This window comes from Pteronotus mesoamericanus, unplaced genomic scaffold (assembly GCF_021234165.1).
Source record: "Pteronotus mesoamericanus isolate MK-2021 breed Mesoamerican mustached bat unplaced genomic scaffold, CSHL_Meso_final contig_173, whole genome shotgun sequence".
Lineage (NCBI taxonomy): Eukaryota > Metazoa > Chordata > Mammalia > Chiroptera > Mormoopidae > Pteronotus > Pteronotus mesoamericanus.
Genome location: NW_026555072.1, coordinates 16,280,176 through 16,306,758, shown reverse-complemented (window position 1 = coordinate 16,306,758; position 26,583 = coordinate 16,280,176). Strand labels below are relative to the sequence as shown.

Genomic DNA, 26,583 nt, shown 5'->3' with positions numbered 1-26,583 from the left:
AAGCAGAAATCTCTCAAGAAACACATCTTTAGTTTGTAATGGGCAGTTTTCCCTTGAGGAAACTGATGTTTTCAAGAGGAATTTGAGACTGTCCATGGACAAATTAAAACTAAGAAGAAAATAATTCTGGCGAAAAGTGCCTCACAGGCAAGAATTTGCAATTCTCACAGAGGAAACAGATATTTTTAAGTGTTAAAATTTTAAAAAATGGCAACAAATTCCCCCCTACCCTAGAATAGAAGGCAACTATGTAAGCATACAAACAAAAAGTTTGTTGACTTCCAGCAGAAAGTTATGTTGACTTTTGTGGCTAATGTATATATTTTTCTTTATGAGAGACTGTTTATTTCCCTCAACTACCATAATTAGAAGAACAAATCAAGATCTCAGATTATTCATATATTGCTATAACCATACTTCAAAGTCATAATTAAGCCTTATTACAGAAAAGAGAAAGTAAATATGAGACAATTTACCCTCCATAAATATTTTGTTGAATAAAGTAAAATGGAAATGAAATTCTTGTTAACTAGAGAAACAAGAACCTTATTCATCCCAAAATATTACAGCTTCTGTGTGAGCAGTTTATTGTTACATTTAAGTACTCATCAATTTAAAAAATCACTGTATTGAGTAGTTACCATAGAATTGCACTGTGATTGGCTTGGGGGTGACCAAGGTAGATGGCACAGTGTGTGCCCTATAGAACACAAACTCTACTGAACAGTAGAGAGTTGCACACAGCTAGTAGAGAGTTGCACATACATACATAGATTATGTATCTATGTAAGATACATAAATGCATGAAAAGCACTTGTAAAAGAGATACAAGAATAGAGAGTTCCAGGAACACAGAGAACAGAATGATTGATTAAGACCAGTGAAGTGTTCCAAACAGTGATATTTGCACTGGGTCCTGAATGCTGAGTAGGAAGGACTTCAACCACCAAAGAACAAGTCAGGGTTCCTCAAGTACTTGGAGAAGACCCTTTACCAGTGGGCTTTCCCAAGTGTCTTATAGAATCACAATCTCTTTCCTCTACAGATATTGAACATGAAGATATCACCTTGTAAATTTTAAACATAGATTTAAAACACTGCCATTTCAGACACAAGATATTTTCAAATTTGCCTGTTGCTGCTGCTGAAGAGTGGTATCTGAGAGATAGAACATAATCCTTGAACATAAGAAATCCTATGTGATGCACCTGAGAGGCAAGGGGTACAGCAGACAGAAGTTCATAACTTGGGGCAAGATAAAGGCTGTGGCACATACTTCGTATATGAAAGTGGGGCATCATTTGTTCTGTCTGAACACCAAGTTCCTCATCTGTAAAACATGGTTCTCCTGAGGGTGAAATCATGTACGTAAAATACCGAAAGCATGCCTGCCACATATGTGTTACTAAAAAAGAAGCAGCTTTTTAATGTTATGCAAAGCCTACCTTACATGTCCAGGAAGGGCAATGACCTGAAAGTTTTGTACATTGTCATAATTTTAGCTTGAGGCATAGGTCACTCTTGGGGTTAACAATCTAAACTGCTAAAATTTGCCAATGACCTAACATTAGTCAAAGTAAATAAGCAGAGGCTATAGGAACACTATGACAACAAAGTTACCCGTCCATCTCTCTCCTTAGCTAAACGGTGGAGTTTTGGGAAAGAGGGGGAAGGGTCAGACAAAATTTGATTAGTGAGAAATTGTTTTGAGGACATGGAGAGACAGAATAAATGGGCATTAAGAAATGAGAAAAGAAAACATCCATTTCATATTGGCAGAATTCAGGAAGTCAAAGTTCATAAAATTATGTAAGAAAGTACGGCAAGGAAGTAACCCTAGACATAGCTATCCTTTGTACATATTTCTTAAGGCTATTTAAAAAACAAAACACACTTTTTGTATGTTCTCTTCCAATAACCATTCTCTTATTTTTCCATACCTGTATACTTTGTGGTAGGGCACATAACATTCAGAAATAAATACAGTACAGTCATACCTCAGTACTCATCGGCTTCAGAACTTGTCAAACCCTGTACTTGTCGCATTTTTGTCAAGAAAAAAAATATTTCAGCACTCGGCCCTTGCTTGGGACTCATCACACTTCCTAGAATTTACATGAGTCATGATGCTACCCCGCAAGAGAAAATGCTTCATCATTTGCTATGCTTCGTTTTTGGCACTCCTCATAAGTTCCAGGATGAATTAACAATGAGTACCAAGGTACCAGTGTATCTCTCAGCCACCCTTGCAGCTTAGGTATAATCATGTGACTAGCTTCTGGCCAATGAAGTATTAGTGTAAGTAAAACATGGCAGCTCCCAGGAAATTTCCCTAAAATACAATAGGTATACACCCCTTGCCCCCTCTCCCAATCTCCTTGGAGTATGGATGTCATGGGGACTCCATCTCACAACCTGTGCATGAAGCATAGCAGTGTAGAAGGCAGGAATGACCAGATCCAACATATCTGCCTTGACTGCCAGCTGTCTGCTAGGTTGTTCAGGAGAGGGAATTGTGTTTCTGTCTCAGTGAAGGCTTCTCTACCTTGAGCCTCTGTTACTCACAGCCCAAACAAATTCTAACTGATAAGTAAAGAAAGCTCCTGGGAAAATTACATTTATCACAGTTTTGCTTTCATCCAAAACTCATCTATGCTATGTAGAAGGAAAAAATGTATATTTGCAGAGGAATATTTGTGACATGACAAAGCCAAGAAATGTACAATGAGTCAAGTCCAAGAACGGCATTATTTCCAAAATGAAACCAGTTCTATAGGCATAAAATTGGTTTCTACATGAGAGCATTTTCCCTTTGGCAATAATGAAAATACAAGTTTAGGTAGATAACAAACAAGCAAACTATAGCCCCGTATACACTGAAGAAGTAAGAATCATCTGTGGTAAAGAATGGAAATGTGAGTAAACAGCTATCCTGGGAAACAAAAATGTTCAATTACTTTGAGAAAAAGATCCAGGATATTGATCTATGGTTAACTCTGAGATTATGTGAATTTTATATCTAGTCAATTTCTTATCTGAAGTAAGTTTCAAGCTAACCTCTATGTGAACTGTAAAGATTTATAAGAATCTGAAAATGTTGAAGATATAAGGCAAATGATGCCATATGAAACGGCTCTCATAAAAAGCCAATCACTCTGCCAACTCTCGAGTGCTTTGAACTAGCAATAGGAACATACAGACGATAAGCTGATGGGCAGAAACAAACATATTTAATGCATTTTCAAAAGCCCTTCTATTAAATAAATACAAAAGATCCCCTTCATTCAATACCTTCACCAACTGTTCTCTGCAGCTAAGAATTCAGAAGAAATTATAAGTAAAGCAGGGAAGATACATCAAGAGCCAGTTTAGGTTTCTAATTCAAATGGTATATTACACTAAATGGTTTATGTGTTAAATCATTTCAAAAACAAAATCCTGTGGATAAGGATAAGGATATTGTGTTGATAATTGGTTTGTTTTAAGGAGAGGATTTTTTAAATTTTTTATTTATTTATTTTTCGAGAGAGGGAAAGGGAGGGAGAGAGGGAGAGAAATGTCAATGTGTGGTTGCCTCTCTCGCGCCCCCTACTGGGGACCTGGCCCGTAACCCAGGCATGTGCCCTGACTGGGGATCAAACTGGTGACCTTTTGGTTCGCAGGCAGGAGCTCAATCCACTGAGCCACAACAGCCAGGGTTAAAAGAGTGTTTTTGACCGTCAATATATTAACATTAAATACCTCCTAACACCAACTATATGGAACAATCTTTTGCCATTTAAAGCTTTGCCTCTGGTGGTAAAACCTCCATGAATTGGCATCAGCAGTCAAATCATACACTTCATTTTGGGCTGCTGGGCAGAAACAAAGACTCCTCTCTTGGGCTCACAATGGCTCTCTCAGTGGTGTGTGCAGAATGCAACAACTAGCCACTGAAAGATACTCACAATAGGAAGGGATTAGTTTAGATTACACAGAGCCCGTGTGGAAATACAAACACTTGAACAGAACCGCACGAAAGAATAGAAGGTAGTGTTCAGGAGGGGTAAGCCCTATACTGGAACACAAGAGAGGAAGCAAGCGCATGGCAGGGATGACGGTGTAGTGGCCAGGGCTGATGAAGGGAGATTATAGGAAATGACAGGTTTGTAAAAGATTTGCCTTTCTTAAAGTTTTGATGATTTATTTCTGGCTTATGTGACATATCGATGATATGAAATTACAGTTTTCATCATCAGCATCACCAACTAGTATTTATTAACCACTTGTGCTGTACTTGGCATTGTACAAAGAAGCAAAATTGACCTGCTTTCTGGCAGCCAGAAGTCAACAAAGTAAGTCAGACCCATCAGATGAAGGTAGGAGAGAAGATAATGAGTGAGATACTCAACTGGGGAAATATTTAAGGTCAACAATAAACTTTTAAATATTTCCAGTATTTAGGTGAGTTGGTGAACGTGACTATGTATGTATGTATATGAATGTTTTCCGATACATTTATGGGGATAAATGATGAATTAGTGTCTTTACATAGATAACTAAGTTTTAAAAGTGAATTCTATGAAATCAATAACTTACTAAATAATGATTAAAAAAAAAAGATGGTGAATTTGAGAACCAAAATAGAAGTCTTCCCCATATATTATGGTCTCAACAACACAATAAAGTAGAGCACAAAGAGAAAATTCCACTTCTTCCTCAATTTCACACATTTTTCTCTATATTGTCCCTATGAATGAATGAATGCATGACAGTTCTTTCCCCTGGTCAGTACAATCATTCTAAAATGAGATATTAAGAAACTCTCCCATGCTCAGGAGATTTTTTTCTTACCTCTTCTTAAATCTGCCAAATTAAAAAACCAACAGTAGAATTATGTATTGGCATACACACACGCGCACACACATACACTTGTGGGAAAAATATGAAGATCCAATCTTGCATAAAAATCTTTTCCCTTTGAGGACAGACTAATTCTGAGACCTCAAGGTCAATCTTCCCTGAGTTGCCAGGGTCCTGTGTGTGCTTATCATGCATCTTCCCAACTACATGTGGCATTGTGACAAATTGAGGCTGATAATGCTGCTATAGCTGAATGTCTCATTTGGGAACAAACAATTCTGGAAAAGCTTCCTGATTATGCATCTGTCCCTCTAACTTCTACTTTGGAGGAAACAATTGAATAGTGATGACATGAGGATTAGTGTATTATTCCTTCCCTCTGTGGGTAGTGTAGGGTTATTTTCCTCACCTTGCCATGAGAGAAAAACATTTATTGAATGTCTCCGTAGAAAAATTACAAGCGAGACAGCAAATGCTTAAGAGAAAGTTACATGAGGAGTGAACTTGCAGAATCACGTGTTTGATCCCTAGCGTCTGAATACAGAGATGATTAAGGCCCTTTCTCTTCTAATCAGATTTCTTTGGTTTCTCTTCTTGTTTTCTCTCCTGCCATTTCTTTCATTGTCTCATTTTCCTTCGTGCAGTACAAATGGCAGCAAGAGCCTGATGCTTTAATGCTGCGGGGCTTGGCACCAAAGGAACCAAGCAAAGGAGACATCCCCAGGGAAGCAGCTTCCTGCTCTCCCACCTGTAGCAACATCCTGGTCACGTGTGGCACTGTGGTCCCAGCATGATGGTGGTAAATTCGAGAACACTTTAGAGCACTAATGCCCGCACACTTACCTTAGCGTCTGTAGTGGTAAATTATAAAGTATTCAGGGCTGTGTAGTGAAATGCCCAAAATAGAACAAAGTAATATGCTTTTCTTAAAGCTATACCATTTTTTAAAAAAAATTCTGAGTTAGGTTTTTCTTGTATTTAAAAAAAAAGTATGTATTTATTATTTTTTAATTTAAGCAGAAAATTCATTCAAGTACAGCATACACACAGAAAAGTACAGAAATCACAAGTGTACAGTCCCACAAACTTCCGTAAAGGAAACATATTGATGCAACCAGCATCTAGACCAAGGCAGAAAGTGTTCCTTAGAACCCAAACCTGCTCCTGCCCTTGTTAATTATGCCTCCCCACAAAGGTACCAGGCACCATATCTGACCTTTAACCCCCAACATGCCTGTTTCTGAGTTTTATATAAATCAATTCATACAATATGTATCATTTTGTGTCTGGCTTCTTTTATGTAATACTGCTTTCCTATTTCTCATTCTATGAAATATCATGGGTAATGCAATCTGATTTTTAACATGCCTTCACACTGTTTTCCCTATGTCTTTAAGATTTTTGTTCTCCAGAAACTCAATACTATAAAAATCACTCCTCTTCGTCTCATGCCCTCTTTACATCAGATCTGAAGTTCAGAATCACCTTGAATTTAACCACTTATGAGCTATCCCAAAATATCTGACTTAACGCAATTCCAAGGAGGAATATCAGTTTTCTAAAAATCACTTGCTTGATGTCAGACCAGAAACTTGTTACACAATAATGCCATCTTATGGCTATATAGCAATTTGTTGTCTTTTTGGTGTGAGCATGTACCAAATATTACAGGGAGCACACTTATAAGGAAAAAAAAAACAACTATTAGTTGTTCATTTGAAATTCAAATTTTAACTGGTAACCATTTTTATATTTCATATCTGGCAACTCTATATAGCACTGTTATGACAATGAAGCAAATTCATTCATGTGATCGTTGCACTTTTATTATCTCATTTGAACTGGGCTATTCTCTTAGGCTTGGGAGAAATTTCCTGGACATGGACAAATTTGTCAATGGTTTGAGGGATAGTAAAGATGGTATGAGAAATAAAGACCACAGAGGGTACTTGACACTTAGTAGGCCTGGAAGTATTTGTTTCAAACAAGGAAAGAACTTCGTTTTTCTAATACTAGGGATAGCTTATGTTAATTCACTCTTTATTTCCACGGGCTTCCTGTAGGCATCTTTTATAAGCAATGAGTAACCCACCAAGAAATAGATGAAAACAGAATTTAGCAAGAAAATTAATGTCCCATAAAGTTAAATATTTGTCTTAGATATATGTATACCAATCCATATACATGAAATTCGTGCATTTAATGTGTACTGTGTTCACTATTTGTGTTTCCACGGAAAGAAGCCACTTTTAGTATTTAATAATATGTAATTTTACTGAGATACATGTTGAAATTCTAGACACTGAAAGACAATGTATGGAAGCAGGTCTCTTAGGTAACCAGTGAGCAGTGACAAATCAATCTGGCTTTTACTCTACTTGCACTCTGCTAAAGAGTAATGTCTGTTGTACATTATGAAATTAATATAGGTGACTTTTGCTATTATGGCATTCATGAATTTGTTGGTTAATGATGGTCTCAGAACCTATTCCTTAGGAATACCAAAAGTCTAATGTGTCCTAGCTGGTGTGGCTCAGGTGGTTGGAGCATCGTCCTATAAACCCAAAGGTTGCAGGTTCAATTCCCAATCTGGGCACATACCTGGGTCGCAGGTTCGGTTCCCAGTCAGGGTACTGACAAGAGGTGACCGATCAATGTTTCTCTCTCACATCTGTGTCTCCCTCCCTCTCTTTCTCCCTCCCTTCCCCTCTCTCTAAACTCAATGAGCATGTCCTTGGGTGAGGATAAAAAAATAAATAGTATTCTTAAAAAAGTCTAATGCATTTTGACATATTTATAACTTATTTTGAGAAAATTATGCAAACCTATTAGAACTCAGTATTTTGGTAAAATAGAAATATGCCACATAGTATGTGCTTGAGCAAGTCAATGCCAGCTTTGTGACTTAGTCCCCTCTGTAAAATGATGGCATAGGACAAAATTACTGAGGAAATTTCTAGTGGTAAAAAAAAAATCTTTATTACTAATGATTCACTATCTATAGTAGTTTGGATTACTGTTCAGTAAATACTCATCCCTGTTTCCCTTCTACTGTAGGAAGGGACTACTTCTCCATTCGGGGGATGCCAGGCTTGCTTTGGGCAATATACTGTGAGTGGACTTGATACGAGCACAGGCCGAAAGTGCTCTTGGGAGGTTAGGCTTGATTCAGACTCTGGTAATCCACCAAGAGCAGGGCATGCCGGTGACCCTGTATCCCGGGCCCAAAATAAAGATACATATATAGCAGACTTTAAACCAATGCACATCCTGGAGCTGCATTCAGCTAACCCACTGCTTGAAACGGCTGCCCAGCCAAGCCTGGCCCACGTCAACCAAATCAAAGGCAACCTAAAGATCCATGAGCATGAGGAGAAACACTTGCTGTTTGAAGTCGGGTTTTGGAGTGATTTGTATCACCATATTATGGTAATAGCTGACTAATATACCATCACACATGGATCCTGCATGAAGAAATACCGATACCATCTTACTGACTTAAATGTATTTTAATGTAACCTCAAGTTGGCTTATTAAAAAACTTGGTAGATATTTGCTGAGAACCCAGTCTGAAAGCTATCCAGGCCATTCATCTATTTGTGAATGTATAGCTTCTAATCTCTCTAAGGATTTGAAAATCTACCACTCTATGGGCCTTGGTGGGACACAAGTCCCTGACTACCATGGCAATGGAGCCCAAATTCCAGCTGTTTATCTTCCCTGACCTCTGGCAGTTGGAACCTAGCCAGGTATGTGCCCTGAGATTGCCTGATAGGAGGAATCTGCAATTCATGGCCCACAGCAAAATCTGGCCCACCACCTGCCTTTGTAAATAAAGCTTTATTAGAACACACCATGCCCATTCACGTATATCTTTCACCCTACAACAGCAGAGGTGAGTAGTCGCAGCGGAGAACATATGACTTGCAAAGATTAAAATATTTACTAACTGAACCTTTAGAGAAAAAAGCCCAACCCCTGCCATATTAATGACTTTGTCAGAAACTTTCATTCTCAAGTTACTTACACAAGAAGTAATAGTTTAGATAGCTTTTGGCAGTGATAGTGGCAAACAATATCCAGTGGCGATGGCACCTCTGGGTGCACCAACATATCATGGTCATGACAGCAGTTTATTATTCAGATCCCTTTTGTGGCTTCAGGCTGGGTAGGTTTCTGAATGCCTTGTCTGGTCTTCCTTGATGGTTTCTGCCCATTTTTAAACCTGGCCTTGAGGCCTTTCCATTGATTCCATGAGCTACCTGCCATCATTCGGATAAGATAGAATTCTACCTAAGGTAACCACAGTCACTTTCTATTAGTTGTTAATCAGAACCTTGAGTGGTTCACAGGCCTTGCTTTATTCCTGGCTCTGAGTAAGAATTTCGGATCCCAGTCCCCAGGGATATTTTTCTCATCATCTAACAGAGCGCAAATCTATCAACCTGTATTTTACTGACTGTCCACTTTTTTTGTCTCCAGGACTGGAAGGTTCTTCAAAGTAGGGACTGAACTTAATTCATGTTTCTGTGGTGCTCAGGACAATGTGAAAGAATATCAGAATAAATTAACAGGCATGAAGACAATCAGAATCATAAGACCAGCATTTTCATCATCAAAATTGTCGAGCTTAATTGAGCCATTACCACGTATAAGCGATCCGCCAAGCACTCTACATGCACTATGTCATTTAGTCCTCATAACAACCTTATGATTTAGGAAAGATTTATCCCATTTTATAGATAAGGGGATTGTGGAGCATAAAAGTTAAGGAACTAGTCAGCAGAAATCCAGGATTCCAAAACAATTGGGATTCTACAGCCTGTGCTTGTAAACTATGAATTCAACCAATTTTACCTGGGACTAGATCAGAAGCCATTGGAAATGTAATAGTTCCCAACCAACTCCCAGAGAAGGCCAATTACAGTAAACTTAAGATACTCTTCCAGTCTCTGGATATAAAAAAAGGTGAGCTAATGGGTTAGAGACATCCTATCCTCCACTGGACATACGAGAGGCCTCCTGTTTGGAGTGAGACTTCAGTTTACCCTCTCTATGGAACATGATTAGTGTTCTGCTTCTTTTAAAGTATGTGGTTGAAGGTGCACTAAAAGGAGACATCTATATGACCCTGCCAGAAGGGAATACCTGGCTCACTGGCCAAAGATGACATAAATAAAGTGGGGGAGAAACCTCAAAAAGCAAAAAGTCTCACCGCTGCTTTAGTGCGGAGTGGTAGGTGCCTACAGAAGCACGGTAACCAATGGCTACCCAAGAACCCCTGCGCGCGCTTCTGGATGGCAGGGAGAAAACACTGTCTGAGAGAAGAAAACAGAGTCAAGAACATCCCAAAGGTGGAGTGAGCACCCAAAAAGAGGGTGATGAAACTGACCTCATTGGAGTAGCATGCAGAGGCTCATAATGACTCAGAGCGGGGTACGGAGGGAAGGAGCACCCTGGAGGCATTATAAGTTTGCCTTGTGCAGTATACGCATAGGGTTGCTGAGCTGTTTTATTTTATCAAGACTGGCTTTGGATACCCTGGCATCAACTATCTTCCAGCAAGTTGGAATAAAACTATTAGACCAGCCACGGAGAGTACTCTCAGCTCTCTGGGAGGAGCCTTGAGTGCAGACACACTGAACACCCACTTTGTACTCAGTAGTACTAAGTTTATCACACCAAATGAGACATAGCCCTTGTCTTTGAGGAACCTGCGCAAGAGACAGATAAGTAAACAAACTGATTACTATGTGATAAGTTCCAAAAGGAGGTCATTTCCAAGCCACCGAATCTGGCAACAAGTGCAAATGCATAAATGGTATATTGATATTATTATTACATTGAATGTTAAAACAATATCTAAGTTTCTAGGCTTTATGATTAACTGACAGTTTTAGGCTCTTAAGAAGGAAATGACATCTCAGTGAGACCTAAAGGACAAATAGGACAGAGGGGCACAAAACATTTGAAATCTACAAATTAGTTTAATACTGTTAGAGCAGAACTTGGAGAGGGAGGAGTGCGGAACTGATAGACAGTGAGGCTGACCAGATGAGGCGGGGCCATGCGGAGGCCTCCTACACGCAACTGATGAGTCCAGACTTTATTCTAAGGGAAATGAGATTACAGTACTGAAGTTCTTACACTTAAAAAAGAAACACACTGGGCCAAAGATAAGTGGGATCAAAGTAGGGATGTTCAGTGAAGATATCCAAGATTTCTACTAGCAGAATCAGTTTAGGAACCTAGTATAGCAAAGGAAGAGGTAAAATAGAAATATGGAGGGTTAAAAATGAATAGATGTGAGATATTAAGGAGGTTTCCTGTAATTATTAGACAATTATTTGATTTCCTCTTAGAATAATAAAGAAGACTGTCTTAAGACCACAAATTTGAAACAAGTTGTTTTAGGGCCATTCAAACTTTATTACTTTTAAACTAAAATTGGAAAAGAAAAGAACACTGTAACTTGTGATGTGAGACTAAAGGATGCATATGAATTTAAACATTTTGGTTAAAAGGTAGGTATTTTAATTAAGGTAAATACTAAAAAATTATTTTAAATCAACCTAGCAAATTCCTTCTAGCAAAAAAACAAGTGGCAGGACTTCAAAAAATAAAATAATGCCTTGAAAGTAGAATCAAAAAATGAAAATCAACTTTTTGTTGATAGCTTATATTTCAAACATATTAACCCAAGTATCAAACTACTATAAATATATAGGACACAGATTTGACCAAAGATATACACTTTATAGTATACAGTTATTTACACCAACTCAATTAAATGACCAAACTGGTTTTGCTATTGCCTGAATTTTTGTGGATAATATAGAATAATTTCTAGAATTCAGCTCATTAGTAAGAACTAATCATCATTATTTGTTCTCACTCCAAAGATTGTGATACTTTTCTCTAGAGTTCCCTGAAAACAGGTATAATCACTTAATAAAATAAAACTGTCACCTACCCTTGGCGGTCCTTGTACATTTTGTTAACTCTTTCCCATTGGATATCGAGCCCTGAGAGAGCCTCCTGAAGCTTCGCCCTTTCCGCAGGTGTGGCACTTTGCAATGCTGCTGTCTTCTTATTGTGAATAACATCAATCCGACCTGAGATTTGTTGCAGGTTGTCTTTTATAGTCTGTGACATTGAAATGTAAAACAAACCAGAAATGAGTACACTCTCTAAGGAAAGAGAAAAAAGGAAACTTACAAACCCCAGAAGTCATGAACGGTCTTGCCATTCTTAATTGTTGACATTTTAAAGCCAATAACTCTCAAGCCCGGTGGTTTCAACATGCTCAGATTCAATGGGTGACATACATTCCTATTCTTGAAACAGTTGATCTGTCCCTCCACCTCAAAATCCTTTCTTCATTTGGCTTCTGTGATCTGCAGTCTTCTGGTTTTTCTTCCACCTTCCCGTCTACTGCCTCTCAGCCTCCTTTGCTGAATCCTCCTTCTATCAATCTCTTAATATTGGAGTGCTCTAGCTTAGTTTAACACTTCTTTCCTTCTCTCTCTATACCCCCTCTATTTGTTCCCATGACTAAAAATACCTCTTTAAACAATGACTCCCAAACTTAAATATCCAGCCCTGTCCTCAACTCTGAACTCCAGACTCACAAATCCAACTTGGATATCTTATGAGCATCTTATCCTAAACGTAACATGGCCCGAACTAAATTCTGAACTACATCCCCTTATCCTTCTCTTCCCATGGTTTTCCTCATTTCAATAAATGACATATTAATTAACAGTTATTCAGCCGTGGCTGGTGTGGCTCAGTGGATTGAGTGCCAGCCTATGAATCAAAGGGTCGCTGGTTTGATTTCAAGTCAGGTCACATGCCTGGGTTGCAGGCCAGGCTCCCAGCAGGGGTGGGGGGCAGGGGGGAAGAAGTGTGAGAGGCAACCACACATATGTTTCTCTCCCTCTCTTTCTCTTTCCCTTCCCCTGTCTCTAAAAATAAATAAATAAAATCTTTAAAAAAACTTAAATTCCTAGGATTTAAAAAATATATAGTTATTCAGGCTGACAACCAATCTCCTTGAGCTTTCTTTTTTAACTTTCAGTGTTCAAATTGTTGGACAATCCTGTCAGATCTACTTCTAGAACATGTGCAGAATTGGTGCACTTCTTATTACATCCCTTGCTATAGCTCTGATAGAAGCTATCGTTATATTCACCGGGATTACTGCAACTGCTACCTAAATGATCTGATTCCAGTCTTGCCCATTTCCCAGTCAGTTCTCCAGACAACCACCGAAGATATTCTTTGTAAAACACAAGTCAGATCATATGACTCCTCCACGTGAGACCCTCCAATGGCTCCTCATCAAACCCATAATCTTGACCATGACCTAAAAAGCTCTCTATGACTTGGTCGTACACTGCCTACAATCCTAATATCATCTTTTCTTAGTCTCTTCCAGATTCACACTATTTCGGCCTCATTAGCCTCTTTGCATCCCCAGAGTACGCCAAGCATGGTCTAGCTTCAAGGTATCTGCACTTGCTGTTCTCTCTTCCAAAAATATTCTTTCCCTCCAAGACATTGATATGGCTGTTCCTTTACTTCTTTCTCACCTCAAAGGAGCCTTCTCTACCACTCTATTTTATTTGTTTTTTTTAAAGATTTTATTTATTTTTAGAGAGAGGAGAAAGATAAGGAAAGAAACATCGATGTGGGAGAGAAACATCGATTGGTTGCTGGAGACCTAGCCCACACATCAGGCATGTGCCCTGACTGGGAATCGAACCAGCAACCCTTTGGTCCACAGGTTGGCACTAAATCCACTGAGCCACACCATCCAGGGCTCTACCACTCTATTTTAAATAGCAGTCCTAATCGCTCTGTACTCCCTGTCTTCTTTAATTTTCTTAATGGCACTTACAGATAACATTAAATTAAATATCTATTATTCTCTCTACATCACTAGACCAGACCCTGTGAGTGCAGGGATGCCATCTGTCTTGCTTTCTATTGGGTTTCCAAAGCACCAACCTGTGCCTGGCACATGGTAGGTACCAGTACATTTTTGCTGACTAAATGAAGAAGTCCAAATGTATCCCCAAAATTAACTGCATAATTTTCACCTAGTTTATATTTAAGGGGAAAATTCACAAGCTAAAATTTCATTATGTAATAAATTTTTTTTAAAATATTGATTTCCCAAAGAAATTTGCTAAAAATTTTATTTGGCTTGTCTTGCTCATATGAATTTGTTTATCTTGCTCACCTGAGGTTTTATGGACAAGTCAATTGAGCAAATGTTTATTGAGCTCTTCCATGCAAAAGGATCAATATAGAGAAAGTAAAAGTAGGTGAAACACAGCTTTACTTGTTTGTTTTTGAGAACTTTTAAATTGATCTTATTCTGGTAGTAAGGGAAGGTATGACCAGCAACACTGAAAGGAAAAGAAATCAACAGAGACAAGAAGGAGGGTGGGGGGCAGGGAAAGGGAAGGGAATGGGAAAGTCAAGGAACATATAGCAAGGACTCATGGACAAAACCAAAGGGGAAGAGCTGAGGGAGGGAAGGAGGGAGGGGGCAAGGGAAAGAGGTGGGGGGGAGGCAGAGACAAATGTATTTAAAAAATAAATAAATTTTTTAAAAAAGAGAGAGAATAGAAGGGAAAAAAATAAAAGTGTAGAACCCCAGCTAGATTATAAGAAAGGATATGATGAGTAGTCTAAGTGGTACCAAATCATTCTGCAAGTTAAGTGAAGGAATAAGTCATACCATGTTTGGTCATGACCACAGGAGAGAGTTCATGAAGGAAGTGCAATGTGCGGTTGACATAGTTGAGTAGTTGAAGTGCGTAGGACATTATAGTTAGTAGGTTACACATATAAGCAGGCATATTTGGCTGACTTTTTAGAAATGTAGAGAATTAGGGAATGATGAGTCAAGAAACAGAGGCTAGAGATGCTTAATGATGTGCTTTGAACATTCTAAATGTAACTCAGTAACCAGTGGGAAACTATGACTTATGAAAAAATTATAGAAGATTTCAAATATATAAAATACAGGAAAATAGTTCTCATGAACCTACTGTCCACTGTCAAATCTGATGAAGCCATGGGCAACCTCATTTCATTGCACTCCTACACATTCACCTCCTCAACTGGGTTATTTTTAAACAAGTTGATACAATATTTTATTCACAAACACTTCAGCATGTGTTTCCAACATATATCAACTCTTTTCAAAGAAACTACATGTGATACCATTATTACACCTACAAACGTCACAAAAATCATGAATAAATCAAATATTGAGTTGGTATTCATTATTACATTGAGTTGAGAGAGGAATTCAAAAGGAAGGAGACTCTGAAGAACTCACTGACTGTGTTGGGTAAAGAAGAGGAAAGACCTGAGTAACTTGCAGGAGTCTGGCCTGGAAATCCAGGTGAGCCATGGCATCACTGAGTAAAGGATCTCAGATGGATGAACAGGTGTGCATGAATGCCTGTGTGTGTGTGTGTGTGTGTGTGTGTGTAAGTGATGAGTTCAGTTTGGGATATAATCATATTGAGAAGTCTTTGGGGCATCAGACTGTACATATCCAATAGGCAACTGACATCAGGTTTTGAGGAGAAGAATGAAATGGCAACTACTGATGGGCCATATGTATCTTCACATTTCTGCATGGCCTGGGCTTTCTGAGCAAAGAGTATTGGAAACTGGGTTAAAGGATAACTGAATAGCAAACATATCTTCGAGTTTAGTCTAGTGCATTGCTCCAGAGAGGCTTAGAAACTTATCTCTCTGGAGCTCTTTGCCTACATTCTAAATTACATTCCAAGAATAACAGAACTCTACCTTCCACTCTCTGTGGAGATGATTTGTTTACATTCCAGAACAAATGTTGGTTTGTCTCCTCTCTCTCTTTCTCTCTCTCTCTCTCTCTCACACACACACACCCCAGCTTCCTTACATAAGCTCTGATATTCATAATTTGGGACTTTCTCTCCTGTACTGCAGCCCTGTGTGAGAAACATCTGGCCCTCATTGCATTTTCCGATGGGGATTTGGGGCATGAGAACTGGCACAAAGATGCTACTGAATAATTAATAACATGTTCTCTAATTCAGATATCTCCTGTTGCCTGACAGGATAAATAAATATAGATACAAAAACTTAACAAATATCAATAAAAGGGATTTTTTTTTTTTTTTGCCGACTCTCAAGAAAAATCAGGGAGGGTTTTAACCATGAATGAGATGGAGACAAGGTTACATAGAAAGTGGCTATTACTGAGCCTGCAGCTCTCCAGAAAGCAGGCTCTGAAGCAAAATCCTCAAGCCAGATTGGGCAACTGTAGAGAGGTTATGGGTAGATTTCGGGGAGTTTTCCTGACTCATTCTAAGACTTCTGAATGTGATGCATGAAGACTTGCCTTGGTGGAGAATTAAGCTACAGAAACAGGGGAGGATATAGATAACGTCAGCTGTAAGGAGTGGAACTAAATGCTTACAGTGGGAACCTCAAAAAACAAAAGCAGCTGTGCTCCCATGTCTTACCAATTAGCTAGAAAAGGGGCACGATGCAACAGGGAAGCAGTATGTGAATTAATTTCAGAGAGAGATGAGCTGTTTACAAAATTCCAAGGTGTTCTCTTCAAGTCTATGTACCCTTTGTGATTAGAAGACTTCCTTATTTGTTGTTAAGTAACTCAACTGAACTCTGGTGTAAGAGTATTCATCTAACAGGTCAAATATTACCATAGGAGAGAACGGAGGGCATGCTGACACAAAATGCCCTGCGAGGGTACTGATCTGGAGGAACGCAGGTTAAAGCTGTCTTCTACCAGTGTTACATACACAACTGTGAGTCACTGGGATACAGGTGTTGTCTAATTGCACAAGAGAAGGTCAAATTGCTCAGAAAAGGTCTTTAGCATGAAAAGACTAAGACAAAAGGCTGCCTGAGGATGAACCTCTGTTGAAAGCAGAGGCAGAGGAAGTAGATAAATATGCCCAAAAAGCAATTCTCATCGGACCGAGACAGAGACCCAGAAGAGTGGAGGAATTAAAAACCAACGGAAGACGGGAGAACAGGAAGGAGGAAGGGAGTTGTCAACTGCTCAACTGTGGCTAGAAACAGGAGGGAAAAGTCAACTTTGGGAATTTAGAAGGTCATCGGGTATCTTATCAGGAGCAATTTTCAGCATTTGGAAAGTGTGAAAATATAAATGTGGAGAAAGCAGACTGTCTTCCACTGTCACCTTCTCTCACTACAGAATTGAACATAGTGTAGCGCGACATTGTGGTTTGTTTTGTTTGACATAAGAGAACTCTTTGAAGAAAGGTTTGCTACTAATATAAACAAAACTGATAATATAACAGAAACTTTGTAAAAAGGTAAAATGGAGAATTTGAAGAACAATATAAATGAACAAGCAGACGAGAAACAGACCTATAGATACAGAGAACAGACTGATGATTGCCAGATGGGAGTGGGATTAGGGGACTGGGTGAAAAAGATGAAGGGAGTGAGAAATCCAGATTGGTAGTTTGAAAATAGTCACGGGGATGTAGAGTATAGCATGTGGGATACAGCCAATAACATTGTAATAACTATGTATGGCACCAGGTAGGTACTGGAAATATTGAGTAGAACATTTTGTGAGGTATGTGAGTGTCTAACCACCATAATGTACACCTGGAACTAATACAAAATAATATTGAAGGTAAACTGTAATTGAAAAAAATAATTTAAAAAAAGATAGAATGGATCTGGTATATGTTAGCAATGCCCTGAAAGTCACTGCAGTCAAGCACACCTTTTATACATATATTTTTTATTCACCTGGCGAAATTTCATGACCATCTTCTGATGGCTCTGAGCCTAAACGCTTGGGTGGAATATTTAGGGCTATTCTTCTAATTCGGTTAGGTCAGGTACTAGAAATGCGACCAACATGACTTCTTTGCAAAGTTCCTGTTAGCTCAGCTGACCTGGGCAGCCTAGTTTCACCCCCACTTGCCCTGGTGCAACTCCTGATGCTCGTAGGAGACGTGGGCTCGACCTCCGTGCGGCTGCCAGCCCGAGGACAGGGACCCAGACATCGGACAGAGTCTCCGCGTGATACACCAAGCAGCCAGCCTCCGGATGGGCTAATTACTTAAATCCACATTGTGACACTCAGTCACATTTGCCTGCACTTGGGGAGTGCAAACACTTCAAAAGAATGGCTATAGCATCACATGAGAGTAAAAATTCAGGAGAAGGAAAGGAGGACCTTCCCCACCAGAATAAAAATCATCTATTTACGGCTTTGGGGTGAAGTGGTGTCATGTGGTATGTGTACACACACACACACACACACACACACACTCTCTCTCTCTGAGGATGTGAGCTTGCAAGGCTTTGTGATTTTAACCCAAATCTCTACAGAGCTCTCAGTTCCCTGGAAAGTGGTAGAAGAACTAAGCATCGAGTTATGAACCATTTTAGTAGTGCTGGGCAGCATGTTATAAATGCAAGAAAACTTTCTATTTTAAGTGAGAAAAACAAAAAGCACAAACTGGGGCAAGGGATATCATGCTCCCTGGATATCTAGATAATAGCTCCTCGGTGCGTTCTCAGAGAAGGCTGTCAAAACCGGCCCGAGTCCAGGAAATCTTTTTTAAAGTCCCTACGCATTCTCTTTTCCCTGCGGCATTGCACACAGAAAAAATGGTATACGCACCAAAGACAATTCTGTAGCAGTTTCCATAGTTTAAAGTCAGACATGAGAACTTTTATAGCTTTTTACTATTTTAGTTTGTCTAGAAATAAGTGATCTTTACAGTTTCTGACCCTCTAAAAATGAAACCACAGTCCCTGTAGTTGCTATGGTGATTAAAAAAAACCTCCCTAGGATCACTATAGAATATATTATTTCCATTTCTGCCCCTGAATAGTTCTTTATCGTACCTGAAAATATGATGGAAAAAATGATGAAGTGCCCAGCTTCCAACTTCTTCCCTAATTTTGACACACCTAATGAATGGACTTCCCCAACCCCATTTCAATTCTGTAAGATGTCTATTTGTTAACTACTCTTCTTGCAAAAGGAAATTTTAATTTCTGAAAGGCATTTGTACATGGGTTTATAGAATTTAAGTCCTTAACATTTTAAAATTGCATCTTTGCCACTCTGATGTACAAAATGAAATAAATTCAGTAAGTCCCTTCTTTACACACTGTTAATAGAGAAAAACTAGAGAGTGAAGTAACTTTCACAACTGAAAGATGAAGCCTGGATATATAAAATAAAGACAGACAGAAGACTATGAACTATAATGCTTTAATTCATATTTCTAGTTGAAAAGTTTGCTGTTTAAATAAGAGCTCATGGATAACACAAGCAATAATGTAAGCCTCAACTTTGAGATAAATACTATTTTAAAACATGGGTCTCCCTTTAAGAAGAGTATCAGTTTTTAAAGGGATTCATGAAACAAACAATTTGAACCTAAAGGTAGTTTGTTTGTTCAAATCTTGTGTAATAAGTGCCTTCAATGGGCGAAAAAAGAGAAACTAGAGACTATAGACAATTTATCTAGGAAACTAAACAAGGGACCAATTTGCCAACTAATCATGTTGACATAAAGGTCTCAGGTAACTCTTAATTTAACAATGCTCTGTTCTCTATCATAACAGACAAGATTCCTGAGGGTTTTTTTCCATTTAGTGTAAACTGAAAACCACTCCCTTGATGTCAGAATGTTTCATTACAGAGCATGCCTTTACTCACGTAAATGGTAAAACTATGTGTATGAATGTCAAAATAGATATGGTAGAAATTGAACAGCGCTGGAATATACTGAGCAGGGATAGTGATATCACAGATAAATTGAATTTACTGTTAATCACTCCTGATAAAAATAAACTTAAAAAAACGGATTGATTTTTAATGCCATTTCTTACCTTCAGCAAAGGTCTTTTTTACAAAAATACCATGAAAAAGCCCCAGCACTATTTCTGTGGTACCTTCTCTATAGTCACAAAAATAAATGGGCATCTCACAACAACAACAGCAACAACAACAAAAAAACATAAATTTCAATTCAGCAGTTGCTTACAATTCACAAAACTTTCAAAATTCAGGATGTCTATAATTTACAGGTGTTTTTAGTCCTGTTTCATACCAAAGAAGCAAGCTGAAACACACCTTCATGAGTTTAAAACTCTTAACATGGCAGGATTTTAAATAATATGTTGATTGTAGGATACGTATACAAACATCAGTCTGAAATTTTGTCTTCCATTTTAAAGAGTGCAATAAAATATTTAAAAATTATTTCAAAAATATTGACTTCATATTTTGCCAATGTTCCCTTAGTAAAACTGTCTTGGTAAGGAAAAAAGAGCTATCTTAAAATTCAAACAATATAGTTTCAGAGATATAAAAACAGAAGCTAAATCTAAGATAACATGAAATCGATTGCTTAGTGTATTCCCCCCTAAAAGTGACTTCCATATTTCACTGAGATTCTGGTTTGAAGTAGATTGAATTTCATTAAAAAAGAAGCAAACCCAAAACAATAAAATTGCCTTCTAGTGAGTCCTCAGTTTTCATTTCTCAGAATGACTCATGTGAGCAGATGGCTCTAAACACCTGTACATCACGTTTTTTGACACCATATTTACTTCCTGAAGGAAACGTCTATCTGTTGCTTCACTGATAACTTTTTCACTGAATCTTCTCCTTCCTTTGCAGCACTCAATATCGTTTCGCATAGCCATGCCTCTCTGACCTTACCTAGATCTGCTCTGTCCCGGGTTTCTCTCTACCTTTCTGTAGACCTCAACAATTATTTGTTGAAAATCTACCACATGCTGGACACCTTCTATGAACTGGGGATATAATAGCCAGAAAGACAAAGTCCTCCTATTTTTTTTTTTTTAGCCTATAAAGACTTTTCTGTAGCCTTAAGCAGAGTTAGTCATGGCATGTCCCAGTCTCTATACCTGCTGGATGCCCCTCTGTTGGGCACTATCAGCAATGAATCTACAATACTATCTTGACATCTTGCTTATTCTGTTTTCCACCTCCGTCAATAAGATCCATTTGTGACAAGGTGACATTTAAGTCATGGAGCAGCTAAGATTGTCTACAGAAGTGGCATTAGAGGACAGAGGGCTGGGAAAGGGCCATAGGAAAAGACCCATCTTTTGTGGACAAGTGTGGAAGAAGAGCCAACAGATTATCCCCAATGGTTCCCAAATTTGTATCTCTAACTGAGATTCTCTCCTGACCTCTGACTTATAGCCAACTGTCTTTCATGTCTACTTAGATGTCTACTAAACATCTCAAACTTAACATGTCAAAACTAAACTTACACAAACCTTGTAACCTAACCTGATCCTCCTGAAATTTTCTACATTCTATAGTTAATCCTTCCATTCTTCCATTCTTCCAGTTGTTCACATTAAAATCCTTAGTGTTATTCTTGAATCCCCTCTTTACCAATCTACATGCAACTGGCCAAAAAATCCTATGGCCTCTACCTTTAGAATTATCCAGAATTTGACCACACCACTTCTCTGATCCAAGCCACCATCTTCAGCTTGGATAATTTGAAATATGAGTTTAGTAAGAGTGCTTTTTTCATAGGGGTGTTGTGATTACCACGAGTTACCACAAGTAACAAATTTAGAACATGTTCTGGCACATAATAAATAAGTGGTAGCTATTAGCATTGTCCAAATTCCAATTATATTCAAAGCACAAATACTCAAGGAATTTCTCCTCTATAAAATTACCCTCTGTTTTTGCTTTCTGCATTGCTTTCTCCTCTTCATGAATTCAGTTACACTTGTGTCTTATGCCATGTATTTTGGCTCTGTTATGTCTTTGCTACCTGTATTACTTTTGAACTTGTTTGTATGACTAAGAAATGTGTTTTCAATTAATATTACAAATTACTGAAAGTGCAGGGACCACATCTTGTCATTCTGTCAGAGCGTTAAGCACAGCATTAATAAATATTTGTTGATTTGAAGTGGAAAATTTAGTCGAATCTCTGAACCTTAACTTGCTTATGCAAATCCGATGTGCATGGAATTAGTTAACCTTATTGATACATTGTTTTTGAGCCATTGAGATAATCATTCAGGCCCCCACAGATGTTGGGAGCTATTCAGCTACCTCCCCTTTATTCTATTTTACTGGTCATTTAACTGTTAGAGTAAAGAGTGGAATAACAATCTGCCTGCATTTCCTAAGTTTCTCCGTGATTTCTTCCCCCATGATTTCCTCTCAGTACCTCCAAGACCTAACAATACACAAAGTCCTTCATTCAGAGCCACCGGATTTTTCTGTGTATAGTGCGCGCCCACATTTCTGTGTGCATTATACAGGGATTATTATACCCAAGGTATATAATCATTATGCCCATGTATAATGTGCATCCTTATTTTTCTTTCAAAAATTTGGGCAAAAAAACTGTGCATTATACACAGCAAAACACAGTATGTCTGTCCCCACTTCTCAAATGCCACAGAACATTGACAAGAACAAAAAGAACAATGCAAAGTTGCACTTCACCGCCCCGAGTGCTCCTCCAAAACAGTTCTAGTCCATCAGCAGCAACTAAACTGAAAATGATTTCGCAAGTCATTTTGTGAGAGCTACATTTTCAGTTGAGTTGTGCACATTGTCTAAATCATTTTACAGAAAACCTTGATAGAAAAATTGGCTCTTGCACACAGTAATAAAGAGTTGTGTCAAAGCAAATGCTTTCCTATTCATTAAAAATTAGACATACAACGTTCAATGTTTCCAAATTTTTTAGAACTAGGACATACTTTTAAGTCTTATGCAACTGAACAGAGGACGGGAAAGTAGGCTTGATGGGGGAAATACAGGAAAACCTAAAAACCTGATTACTACTAAGGAATGAAATTGGAAAATGCGGACAGGATTGTTTTCTTTCTTATTTTCACTCTAGACTTTGTTCCTTATTTAAATATGCAGTCATGAGCCCCATATTATTTTGATAAAGACTGAAAATCTAGCATGAGTGATCAAGCAAGCTCATAAATAACTACTGTACAATATAGAATGCAACCTTTAATCTTCTGCCTCAGGTTTGGCAAATTAAATTTGGGAATTAGTAGTATTTGGCATCTACTAGTTTGGCATCTACTACTAGATACTATTTGATTTACAATACAAAGTTTTTTTAAATTTTTTCCCTTGAATGTTTAATGATATGCATTAGGATTCAGAAATAAGCTGGCTTGAGTAAAAGTCATTGTATTAGACTGAACTATATGCAATTGCCAATATTTGAACATTTTGATCTATATAATATGAATTCGTTATGTTCAACTGAATGTTATTATAGTATTAACATGTTCATGATTACCAATTTAAGCAGGAAAATGAACACAGACTGGCTTTTCAAAACATCAAAAGAAACACAACAAAATACATAACAAAAACAAATCTCAAACTACAAGAAAAAAGAAAAAAACACTACTGATTAAACCATTTTTCACTTAGAGCCTCAGTGCTTTTAAATATTTTAGGACACAGTTTTGAACTTAGTATTTCGAATACTGAAACGGAGCTGGAAAAAATGTAACTCAACATATCTCATTAAAAACCAAACTCCAAACAACAACAAAATCAAACAGATAAACTAGAAAATAGTGAGCTATTCTTGGTAAAAGCCACAGTGCACAGAAACTTGAAACAATTCAGAGTTTGCATTCCTGCATCTCAAAACATATGTACTAAAAAGTGAGTTATTTATTTTGCACTTAAACATCAATAGAAGAATGGAAAACTTTACCCTTGAATCAGTATTATGTAGCAGCTTTGGAAATGTAGTAAAGGAATACAATTGAAAGTATATAAGATTTTCTAACAGATGTTTTTGTGGAAAGCAAATATTTTTTAGCCTGTGTGCATTCCCTTTTTTTTACTTTAAACTTTTCTTTTTACCTTTAGGCTATTTGCTAAATCTGGAAATAGCTTTATGTATATTTTATGCCATTGTTAACATTTTAGTTAAAGTTTTGTACATAGCAATATGCAATTTTATAAGGTTTACCACATTCTTAAAGGCAATTTGTTTTTAGGATTACTTGCATGGACACTTAATGTACCCTAATTTTTAAGATGTTGAATGCTTGATGAAGTATTATGAGTTTTAAGAATCTTAAAATGTATATAACCCCACATAATTTCCCTCTATCTTCACAGTAGAACCCTGAGTCACCTGGGACAAATATTATCATTGATCTGATTTCAAAGTTAAAAAAACTGTGACTTGGAAATTTTATGTGACTTGACAAAGGGCACAAATATTACAAGTCACATTCAGTGTCTAAATCAAAATTTTTTTCATTTCAAAGCCCGTGCTTTGCCAGCCTCTCTAGCCTACTACTCGCCATAACCATAAAATGCAAGCTCAGTCACTGGAAAAGATATTACTAATATTTGAATTATATGTGGGTTTCCTGCCACACACTTTCGTAAATGACTGGTTTAAAAATCTGTATACACAAACCTAGATCAAATGTCTGCACGCTGGCATCTATGTGTAGATTGTTAGAATTCACACATCTGAATGATTTAACTCAATATAATGTAAAAGGGCCCTTTTTTTTTTTTCTTTTTTCAGCTTCGGGACTGACAGCAGATTAGCACTACTCTGTTCTCTTTGATCGCAGAGTCCATGTATGGATTTACCGGACTGCCATTCAATCATTGAACCGATACACAGAGTGCCCAGTAAGAGTTACGGACTGTTCTAGCAGTTGCAGATGCAGTAGTGAACAAGAACCACGAGATACTGTTTTTGTCTTCCTACCGATCCTGTGTATGATGGACCCTGGTCTCCACAGAGGACGAGTCAGGAGTAGATGACTCATTTACGAACTACTGCAAATGGGGAAATTGCATCTTCCGTCGCTGATTCAGTATTGCCATTTTAACAAATACAGCCCTACCGTAAATGGATATACATGCACTTAAATGCGTGTGCACGCATTTTTAGACAGCTCTGCGCTATTGTGTTCACATTTGGGGCTTTAAGGAGTTTTAGCTAACAAAAGTGCCTTGAGACCCGTTGTAACTTGGTTAACAGAAAGGCATACCACTTTCATTTCTAAGAAAAAAGAATTATGTTGTGACAGCAGCCATTGAGGAGTAGATGTGTCTTAAAATTGAAAAAGAGAAGTTGGAGAACCAAAGACTCAAACTCTAGGTCATTTTCACTCTCTGGAATTTGTCTTTATCTGACAGATGAAGGCGACACCCTATATAAATAGAATTCTCATTCTCTTTATGCCCCATCCAGCCACCAGGCAGTACATTAATGACAGATCGAATCGGGAAGAGTGTTCAATCAAAAGGCATTAAAGCACTTATTAATTAGATTTTTCTGAGCTTCTAAAGAAGTTTTTTTTTTAGTGGCTCTATGGTAAGTTGCCCTTTAGTTTTTGTTTTTTTTTTTTTTTTTTTTTTATGGTTTATGGCCCGCATGTGAAAAAGACTCCCTGAACACAACTATTTATTTTGGCCAGAACATTCTCCATGGAGTGATGCATTGTCTTTTAGTGAAGAACATCTGTAATTATATATCACAGATCAAAAATAGTGGCATCATGCTTGGTCAAAGAAAAGCTTGAATAGTTCACGAAGAGAAAAAAAAAAACACCTCCCCACAAACTTCATTGCAACCGCAACATTTCTACTGGTCTCATGCATTGTAAGTTTTAATGTGCAAGTTTCTGACTTCCGGGATTTATAGAATGGGGGTTATCAAAATAGCCTCGCTGGGAGAATGGAAGTAGTAGCAATGAGGGTTTTTTTTAAAGTGCATTTTAGCAGAGATGGGAGTAAACTGCAGGAGAGGAGTCGGAGCAGGTAGGACAACTGCTGGGCCTGATAAACTAGTGGCAGAGAGAAAAAAAAATGAGCAGTTTCCTATAAAACAGGGACATGTATAAAATATAAAGGAAAAGTGTACCAAAGCACATATAAATATGAACTGGGCATGACTATAATGCAGTAAATATCTACAATCTCTTCACTAGAAAAGTAATGAAAAATGAAGTACTATAGAAATGACTTAAGTAAGATTTAAATGACAGTGAACAGATTAATATTTATAAAGTAGCTCACAAATATAAATAGCAAATTGAACAAATAAATCCCAAATCATAAAAGCAGTTGAAGAAAGGAATTGCATTTATAACGGAATAAATGTTATTTGAAAAACTTGAATTTTTCCTTAGAGAAATCACTAAATGATTACATTATTCAAAATGTTATATATAATCCAAAAGATCACTTCTTACAATATGGTAATACATTAATAAAATTCCTAATTTTTTTCCATGCACCAAACTATTATTTTAGGCAATTTATGTGGAATTTAAAAAGTATTTGTAATCAAATTCTGCTTTGGCATTTTATGTGATCCATGAGTATTTAATTTAGAATAATTACAACATCCCTTTGCAGAGATATTATTAAATTGGTAAAAAACCTACCCCTTTATCTAGCATGCCCCTATATTACAATGGGCCCCGAGAGCTACTCTTTTATTTTTCTTCAGATCTGTACATATAGCACCTTCTTCCATTAGCTGATCCTCCTAATACTAGAGTAGAAAAACAATCACTTTGCACACGGCATTAGCTTTGTCTCCAGCCAAGTGACTGGCATTATTAAACACGCGCTTTGACACAATGAAACACGTTTTAAAGGAGAGAGAT

The 26,583-nt window shown here is 37.7% G+C and overlaps 1 protein-coding gene across 2 annotated transcripts in view; it reads right to left on the bottom strand.

The window, feature by feature from the left end:
• The window catches only part of DMD (dystrophin), a 1,878,371-nt gene that overhangs the window by 1,069,963 nt on the left and 781,825 nt on the right, over positions 1-26,583 (bottom strand). For both annotated transcript variants that reach the window (XM_054566574.1, XM_054566573.1), the window contains exon 43: positions 11,816-11,988. In XM_054566574.1, coding sequence (XP_054422549.1) covers positions 11,816-11,988 — 173 coding nt within the window. The remainder of the gene's footprint in view (positions 1-11,815; positions 11,989-26,583) is intronic.